The 8,620-nt window shown below is 39.6% G+C and overlaps 2 protein-coding genes and 1 non-coding gene across 4 annotated transcripts; 1 reads left to right on the top strand and 2 right to left on the bottom strand.

Annotated features, from left to right (window-relative positions):
- Positions 1 to 221: 221 nt before the first annotated feature.
- On the bottom strand, positions 222 to 3,472 carry LOC120179255 (transcription termination factor MTERF2, chloroplastic-like). 2 transcript variants are annotated; one of them, XM_039184890.1, is made up of 6 exons: positions 2,745 to 3,472; positions 2,208 to 2,616; positions 1,867 to 2,082; positions 1,507 to 1,614; positions 925 to 1,199; positions 222 to 559 (listed from the first exon to the last, which is right to left on the bottom strand). In XM_039184890.1, exons 1-6 carry the CDS (start codon positions 3,437 to 3,439, stop codon positions 316 to 318), a joined length of 1,947 nt encoding a protein of 648 aa, XP_039040821.1. In that variant the 5' UTR covers positions 3,440 to 3,472; the 3' UTR covers positions 222 to 315. The 2 variants fall into 2 exon arrangements, with proteins under 2 accessions (XP_039040821.1, XP_039040822.1); XM_039184891.1 differs by having other exon boundaries at positions 468 to 600.
- Positions 3,473 to 3,547: 75 nt separating this feature from the next.
- Positions 3,548 to 3,619, top strand: TRNAQ-CUG. The gene has a single exon. It is a non-coding gene; the product is annotated as a tRNA-Gln (tRNA).
- A 385-nt stretch (positions 3,620 to 4,004) lies between these two features.
- Positions 4,005 to 8,620, bottom strand: LOC120179329 (probable LRR receptor-like serine/threonine-protein kinase At2g16250). Its single transcript, XM_039184961.1, has 4 exons — positions 6,327 to 8,620; positions 6,053 to 6,178; positions 5,370 to 5,392; positions 4,005 to 4,983 (listed from the first exon to the last, which is right to left on the bottom strand). The coding sequence occupies exons 1-4, from the start codon at positions 8,273 to 8,275 to the stop codon at positions 4,364 to 4,366; spliced, it is 2,718 nt and encodes a 905-aa protein (XP_039040892.1). The 5' UTR covers positions 8,276 to 8,620; the 3' UTR covers positions 4,005 to 4,363.

Raw genomic sequence — 8,620 nt, forward strand, 5'->3', positions numbered from 1 at the left:
TATCCAAAAGCCTTTATCGATGCTGCTGCCCCTCTATTTTTCCGTATTTCCTTGGAACCATACAGGAGCTGCTTTCTCTAAAGGGAACTTCAATAGATACACATTGCACAATCCGACTAATATACACAAACCCTTTGTTCCCAGGAGAAATTTCATTATTATTTACATTGGGGAAAAAATGAACGAGGTCACCGAGTTCTTCAAGCTCACTACGACGATGACCCCAGAGAATCCTTGCTCCTAGAATATCCATTTCTCATATGTCCCCTCCTCATAGTAACCATTTTCGTATGTAAATTCGAAAACCCATTTTCATTAGCTAGATAAGCTACTACTCGCAGCCCTCTCCAAGGTACCTTCGACTGTTTGAGAACAAGACAGTGCACTGTCCATGCAACCAGATTCAAATCTTCGCCTCCTTTCAACTTTATCCGCAACCCTTTCGTTGAACTCTTCATCGGTGCAGGCCAACATGTAACGAAGCTTGAAGTTAACCCGATTCTCCACCATGATTTTGTGCCTTGGAATTATTCGCTCTTCAAGAGAATAGCTGGAGAACCTGCTTAACTTTCACTATGTTAAAACCCTAAATAACCACAGCCGAGGGAGTGAAAAAGAAGACTCAGATCAAGTGAAGAGTAATGTCTAAAGCCCGTAGAGATGAAAGCATGGATGTATATTTTCCGGGTTAAGAAATAATAAATTCGATAGATTACTCAAGAAATAACCATTTCCAAGTTTAGATGAAAACAGGGATGCATATTCTCCTGGTTAAGAAATAATAAATTCGATAAATAACACTTTCCAAGTCCCATTAGGATTCAAGAACCTCTTGGCTCATCTCCCAGGACCTGGCTCTCAACAATCATAATTTTGCCTTGATCGTAACCATTTTCAATGAAATAGATAAACATCATTGCTTACCTTGGAAACTCGATCAAATCCTGCAAGGGACGGACCATTGTTCTTCGTAAATATCGATACTTGGGATAGAGAAGATCTACTTTATATCGAAGAAGTTTAGGGAAATCAGCAATCATCTCACCCAGCTGTCTAACTCGTATGCCCAGCGAAAGAAAATATTTTACATTAACATCGAGGGTTTTTGTTATACTGCAACCAAATAGCTCTGGTCCCAAAGCTACAACCTTTCCGATATCCTTCTCGGCGACTCCAGCTTTGGTCATCAAAAATATAACCTGTATGATATTCCAATGTTGCCAATAAGATTATATTAGATCAGCTTAAAATCTTAAACAACACAGATGGTAGACTACCAACATAAATAACACACTAATGGTAATACCAAAAGCAGAACAATATATAACCAGAACACATCCAATTTAATACCTGATTGAATAATTTCATCCCACTAAAAAGGTAAATTTATTAAAAATAAAAATAAACCGAAAGAGAACTACTTCAAACTTTTAGATGATCCACAAAAATCAAAATGTAACAATGAAAACCGCTATTAAAGAGTAAATCAAAAGAAAAAGAACAAACCAGTGGTTGAATTTTCTTGTGCAGGCTGTATGTTAGTAGGGGAGGGAACTTAACAAGCATGTTACCAATGGCATCCTCTCTGACACCAAGGTCCCGGAAAAATTGTACCTGAAAAAGCGAAGACCAAACCAGTGCCAATATCAACATCATACAGCATAATATCACAACAATTCAATGTAGCAGATTTCAGGTTCATGTGAGCTGAAGCATCATCTTCGTGACATATAATCCTATTATCTAAATATACACAAGAAAAATTGAAGTGGAGGATCAGAAAGGGAAAATATAAGATAAACGAAACGCGAAAGACAACATTACGTAATTAAGATCACATTTAGGAAGTAAAGCGACAACTATAACCTTTGGTGCAATTGTAGTCTCAAAATCAAAACAGAAAATCATTGGCTTAATGGTAAGCATTCTCCTCATTCCATCTCGGGTAATTCCAAGGTAATATAAGTACTTAACAAGCGGCTTCCATCTTTCTTCAATGCTACAACCCATCAACTGTGGCCTGAATGCTAGTAATTTCCCAACATGTTCGGTACTGAGGCCAAACTCTTTCAGATAATTAACCTGGATGAACAACAGCAGCATATTAACTTAAATCATTGAACACACTAAAAAATAGATAAAAGGAAACCCCATAGCATTGTGATTCATGTGCCGTGTTAGAGGAGCAAGGAAATTAGACAGCTTACTTTTTCATTCATCTCTTCAAGAGTGAAGTAGCCAAGTACGCCTGGATAATCAAATACCATTGTCCCAAAATCATTCTCATTCATACCCATAGTCAAGTAAAACTCAACACGAGTTTTCACTTCCTCCATCCTATAGGACAACAACCTCGGACATCGGCTAATAACAAAACCAATCCAATCCCTCCTAACTCCATGGCTCTCCAAATACTCAACGATCTCACCAAATTCTTCGAATCTACGTTGCAAAATATCATCCCCAGATTTCAAAAGCGTTGCCCCTATAAACTCTCCTTTCACATGAATCGTCTTCAACCACTCAACAAGCCGTCTTATAGAGTAAAGATTTCCTTTAGACATGCATATCAGCTTAGCAATTTTGGGGTATGAGAGGTTATTGTGTTTCAGCCACCTATACAATTAATCAATCAGAAATAATTTCATATACAATTAATCAATCAGAAATAATTTCTACTTCTTTGAAATAATACTGTTACTAATATCAGCAATTAAAAGCGAATGACAAAAGCAATGACTAACCTTATAAGGGGAACAACATTGGAGTCATCAATAACAACCTTAGCACGTAAATTAAAAGTCGAATCTTTAAACTCAGGCAACCTTTTCAAGGCAGCCGCTTCAATCATCACGTTATCAATAAACTCCGACAGTCTATTAACCATATTCGTCGAATAAGTAATCCCAAACTTTCCTTTCTTCGTTGCTCCTTTAAAAACCTCTGCTGTTACCTTTCTTCTAATCTCAAGCGCCCGCCTTATCATCACTTCCTCATCCTCCTCGTCGTTTTCTGGGCGTTGGGTGTCGTTTTGGGTTTGGAGTACGGATTGGAGAGAAGGGAGGGAATTTGAGTAAATGGAGCCTGGGAATTGCGGGGGGCGTTTGGTGACGAGGGACATTTCTAGGATGTTTTGTTTTTCTTGAGGTGGAAGTGTAAGTTGTGGGGTTTGGGGATTATCTCCGGTGGTTTGCGAGGAATCTCGATGCTGGCGGTGCTCATTTTCGTTTCTATGGGGTGTATTCTCTGATTTGTTGTTGGTGGTGGCCGGTTGGCGGAGGAGGGAGGTGGTTTTTGAGTTATGAATACGGAGGACGGGTTCAGGTGCTTGAGTATTGGGATGATTAAGGTTACGGTGGAGGGAGGAGGAGACGGTGGTGGAATGAGGGTAACGGTGGCTATGAAGGTGGAGGCATGGCGGAGGAGAGTAAGAAAGCATTTTTGGTTATGGTGGGAATTACAAATGGATAAAGTAGCAATAAGCTTTAATAGTTTCACTACACTTATAAATTAGTTTTTATTAAAAATAGAAGCAAGTTGCCAGCTTGGTTCCATGGTCTAGTGGTCAGGACATTGGACTCTGAATCCAGTAACCCGAGTTCAAATCTCGGTGGAACCTTTCATTTTTTTACTAATTTCTTTTCATTTAGAAAGTGATCTAATTATTGTTTTAGGTCCCTTTATTATACTCTATTTTGAGATTTAATCCTTCGATTTTATTATACTCTATTTATAGGGGATAGTATCACATGAAGTTCTTACATCTCAACAAAACGTCCACTATGGGAAAAATATCATTTCCCTTTTTGTTTTATTTATGTCGTTCGGATAATATCATTAAATCCGTGTGAATTTATTAAGAAAATTTTCCACGTACTGATAGATGTTAGCCTTAAGTGTATCATATTGAATATGTTTAGAGATGACTGATTTATAAAATTTTAGGGACTAAAATAAAAATCAATGTAATTTCTTCTCTTGATTTTCATGTAATTTTTCTTTTTTACTGAACGGCTGAAAAACTGATAAGAATGATACAATTTACATTTCACAAAAGGACCACAAACACAAGATCAAATCACATAAAAAATTGTAGCTTGTTTTTACCCTGAAACAAGCTGTCAAACAAATATGAACCAGCAATTGTCAATGGCACCCCTTTCACTGTCCGCGGCACCAACTCTAAGCATCTTAAGAAGATTAGTGCATCATCTGAGCTGTTCCGATTCAAACCAAAATATCGCCTTGGAAATCCTATTTACCTATGGCAAGCTCCACCAGGTGCTCAACCGGAGCAGGCACTCGAATGGGAAGCCTGCTGTCTTATTAAGAAAGAATTGTATGAACAAATCTAACCTCTCTGCTAGTTGCGATCCTGTCGTTCTATATCCCGTTGTGGTGCCGGTGGCTCGGGGAATATCTCCCTTGAATGCCGCCTGCGTGAGGATGAATGGTCACCTCCACCATTCTGAGTGCTGCTCTGCGAACCCGTTGTTCCTGAGTGTTTGAAACTATTTCCCCCTTCGGCTCTAGTAGTGCAGGCTGCAGGATTAGCGGCTACGTCCGAAGAGCTTTGACGCCAGCTACCAAAGAAAGAAGCATTCCAAGATCCTCTCGAGGAGGTTGTTCTAAGCCTTGCTGAACTTGAAGTATCTTCTCTAACCACCCTCAAAGGATTTTCCAAAGCTTTTAGAATATATCTCATCGGCGGCCGTCTTGAAGGTTTCGAATTAAGACAAGACCTCGCAACAATGGCCATGGCCCATACTTCCTCCAATAGATCATCGTCCACAAGAAGCGACGGGTCTAGAATTTTCGTCACGAGTTCCTTTTCATATATACTGATGCATAGTAGTGTTTGTTCTAACCATTCCTTCATCTGGGTATCACTCGATACACCGATGTGCATCTTACCGGTTACCAACCCAAGTAAAACTTTCCCAAAGCAGTAAACATCGTAGGCACATATTGCTGTAGATGAACCTGCCCGTTTTACAAATAAAAAGGAATTTTCAGAAAAGCTTGCAGATCAGATAAAAAAAAGTTTTAATGTCAATTCTATGCTCTCAAGCAGTCGAGCTTTGCTCATATTTCGGAAATCACCCTGGGAGGTAAGACCAGGCGAATTTATGAACATTCACTGGCCCGATCTAATAAAAGTTGGGATGGAAGAAGGAAAGAGTAGTTGATTTTTCAGGTACAATGATAGCCGGACATGAACCTTGAATGAAAAATGGTTACGGCCGAATTCATGCAATGAACATGTTGGAGCTAAAGTGCATCATTCGATAAATCAACAAATAAACTGCTTGAGAAAACGATTGGGATCTAAATATTCGAGAAACTTTGCAAGCGGAACGTGCACATACCTAAAGAACCTTGTTCAGATGACCTGCGAGCAACAAAGAATAAAACCGTATTACAACCATTATCGATAAAACAAGCATAAAAGGCATGAAATACGACTCAAATATTTTGTTCGGAACAGCAATAAAATCCATAAAATGAAAATGAAGACAAAAAAAAATGCTATTTGCTAGCTACTACTTGATGCATATGGCATTGCTACAGCTCTAAACATCTAAATTCTTCGCATGTATTGTAGATTCCCATCAAAAGATTGTTTAGTAAAATGACAGAACCCTACTGCATCAGACATTAAAACCTAGTCTTTGGTTTATCCCTCTAGTCAAGGGAACATGTTTGCATCCAGGAGAAATGCGCAGGAGACAAGAATGAAGCAAATCTCGGAACCGAGCAAATAAGAACTATGGGTGGAGTTAAGTGTCTAATAGCTCATTCATAAGACCGTGTACTATTAGTCCGTTGTTTCTAGCTAAAACATAAAACATCTTAGAAATACTGCAAATCCAGTGTTATTCGTCAATGTGACAGAAACTGGGGGGGGGGGGGGGAAGAAAAAAGCGATATATCACAATCAGCATGCAAGAACTTGTTCACCAAACATCTTATGTGAGCTAAAATGTTCATCTATGTATATAATTCACAATCCGAAAACATCTAAATAGATGACATTCTACAGAATACTCACTGTGGCAACCGCAGTAATCTCGTGATCCTACTTTGATGACCATCTTCATGAGCGCAGACCTCGGTCAGGCTCCCCAGTCTTACTTCAAATTTATCATCAAGTAGTATACTGGTGGCTTGAACATCTCTTCAAAGATAAAAAGAGAACATGTAACTGCGAGTTTTTTCAGTTTCTCGATATTCCAGTTCATGAAGAAATTATGACATGCAGGAGAAAAAGCATCATGCAGCTGAAGGCAATTTAAGCATAAAACAAGAAGCGGCAAAAAAAATACCTGTGGACAAGGGACGGTGTGCATTCATGATGCAGATAAGATAGGCCTTCCGCTGCTCCTATAGCAATTTTCAATCTCGTTATCCAATCTAATGACTGCAAACTATCATCTTCTGAATTGTTTTTCCTGTACAAGGAACTTGACAAGTCCCCATTTGGCATATATTTATAAACCAATAATTTTTCGTTCTCACTCTCTAAACAATGTCCCAATAAGGGAACAATTCGTGGATGTGAAACTTTACTAAAGAACTCCAATTCCGAAAGGTACGCTTCCTTTTTGATAGACTGCAAATCAATCCTTTTAATGACGACAGGAAGCCCGCCTTCTAAGGTACCCCTGAAGAGATCACCAGAATGGCCATGCTTGATGAGGTTTGCATCATTAAAATCACCAGTGGCTTCAAGAAGCTGCTGGAAGGTAAATAAATCACCTAGACTCGAAAAATTAATTTCTACTCCGGGTGAAGGAGGTGTTTCTCTATCAGCAACTGCTCCCACGTCAATCCCTCTATGATTCCTTGTGCTCCTCCTTTTACAGAGACATAGGACCAGAAATAGGAACAGGATTAGTAAAGCAACAAGCCCAGCTCCTCCTAAGACTGCAGCCAATATGATTGTCCTTCTGTTGCTGCCTCCTCTTTCGGGTGCAGGTGGTTCTGTGGAATTTGGGCGCCCAAAATTATCAAAACTCAGGCCCCTCTCGGCATAGAATGATGCACACTGCGTCAAAGTCCTCTGTCTTGACACATTTTGGAGACAGTTAGTACTAAGAACTGCATTGTCCTGCACATAGTCCGGAACTGTGCCTTCAAAATAGTTTCCAGACAAGTCAGTAAAGTTAAACCTTCGAAGCACTGTGGTAAGACCTCCATAAAACTTGTTCTGGGAAATGTTAAGTATGGCAGAAGTGGCATTATCATTCAAAGTAGAATTAGGAAGCTGCCCTGTGAAATTATTGTGAGAGATATCCAGCAGGTTCAACTCAGGTATTGACCATAATACTTCAGGAATGTTGCCATTGAAACTATTGTTCTTCAGAACTATAACCCGCAACTGACTTGGGGGAGGGAACAACCCGACCGGCAGTGCCCCTCTGAGACCATTATTCCCGAAGACCATTCTCCGCAAATTCCTTAGCCTTCTAAGATCTAGTGGCACAGACCCTGACAAACCATTGCTGCTGAGATCAAGGTCAACCAAGCTATCAAGATCCCCGAGTTGCGCAGGTATTGAAGACGTTAAACGATTGCTCGAAAGATTCAAACTTTGTAGCATTGAAAGGGATCCAACGCCAGGAGGAATTGACCCCGTTAAATTATTCGAGGCAATGTCAAGACCTGTTAAATTCCTTAGTGAAAAAAGTGATGATGGAATAGATCCAGTAAGCGAATTCTTCGAAAGATCAAGAACTAAAAGGCTTAACAATCCACCCAAAGTCGAAGGAATCCACCCGGTCAGCCTATTATCCGACAAATACAGACTAGTTAAATTAGTCAAATTACTAATACTCAAAGGTATAACACCCGAGACATTACAAGACCTGAGATCCAACACTTGCAATGTCAACAACCTTTGGCCAAACCAATCCGGGATAGAACCAGGGAGCAAGAATTTAGAGGCATTAAACGAAACCAGACGCGTAAAATTCGCAAGCGAATCGACGGCAAACCGCGGGTTTTGTCTGCCAAGCCTTGTTCTTCTAAACCCAGAAATGTTAATGGAAGTAACACTGCCATTTTCACATCTTATACCGTTCCAACTGGTACAAGGGTCAACTTTTCTAGGCCAATCTCTGCTTCTAAGACCCAAAGAGGATCTGAGTTCAAACAAAGCTGCGAACTCGATGCCTGAACTCAGCCGCGGCTGCTGCACTTGTTGCTCAAATGTAAACTCAAATAACAGCAACAACAACAAGATATATACTCCTATGCTACGCTGATCCACCATCGCTCATGGAGGTCTAACTCTAAACCCAATCATCAAAACATTCTATTTTCTCTCTCTCTCCCCCTTTCTCTCTACTCTTAATACATGTATCTTTTTACATGTAATGAAAATCTGATCCCCAAAAAACCCCACTTTAGAAGGAACAAAAATAAAAAATCTACCTTCTTTCTCTTTTGAAGACCAAAAAGAATTGTCCGAAAAAGCTCGTACCTTGATGCTCCAAAGCTCTAATTTAAAAAAAAAAAAAAAACTTCAAAACTGTTGGTAACCAATCTGTATGAACTTCTATTCTCCTCCTTGGCTGTCCCTTTTTCTCTCTCTAAATCCTTCAGTTTCTTCAGTTGA

The sequence above is a fragment of the Hibiscus syriacus genome, unplaced genomic scaffold (assembly GCF_006381635.1).
Source record: "Hibiscus syriacus cultivar Baekdansim isolate YM2019G1 unplaced genomic scaffold, ASM638163v2 tig00112411_pilon, whole genome shotgun sequence".
Lineage (NCBI taxonomy): Eukaryota > Viridiplantae > Streptophyta > Magnoliopsida > Malvales > Malvaceae > Hibiscus > Hibiscus syriacus.

Coding starts and splice junctions, on each gene's coding strand:
- LOC120179255 (XM_039184890.1), bottom strand. CDS start 3,439: ATGCTTTCTTACTCTCCTCCGCCATGCCTCCACCTTCATAGCCACCGT. Junction 2,083..2,207: donor TTGAAGAGATGAATGAAAAA/GTAAGCTGTCTA, acceptor TTGTTCATCCAG/GTTAATTATCTGAAAGAGTT. Junction 1,615..1,866: donor AGACTACAATTGCACCAAAG/GTTATAGTTGTC, acceptor TCGCTTTTTCAG/GTACAATTTTTCCGGGACCT.
- LOC120179329 (XM_039184961.1), bottom strand. CDS start 8,275: ATGGTGGATCAGCGTAGCATAGGAGTATATATCTTGTTGTTGTTGCTG. Junction 6,179..6,326: donor ACACCGTCCCTTGTCCACAG/GTATTTTTTTTG, acceptor TTATCTTTGAAG/AGATGTTCAAGCCACCAGTA. Junction 5,393..6,052: donor AGATTACTGCGGTTGCCACA/GTGAGTATTCTG, acceptor TGTTGCTCGCAG/GTCATCTGAACAAGGTTCTT.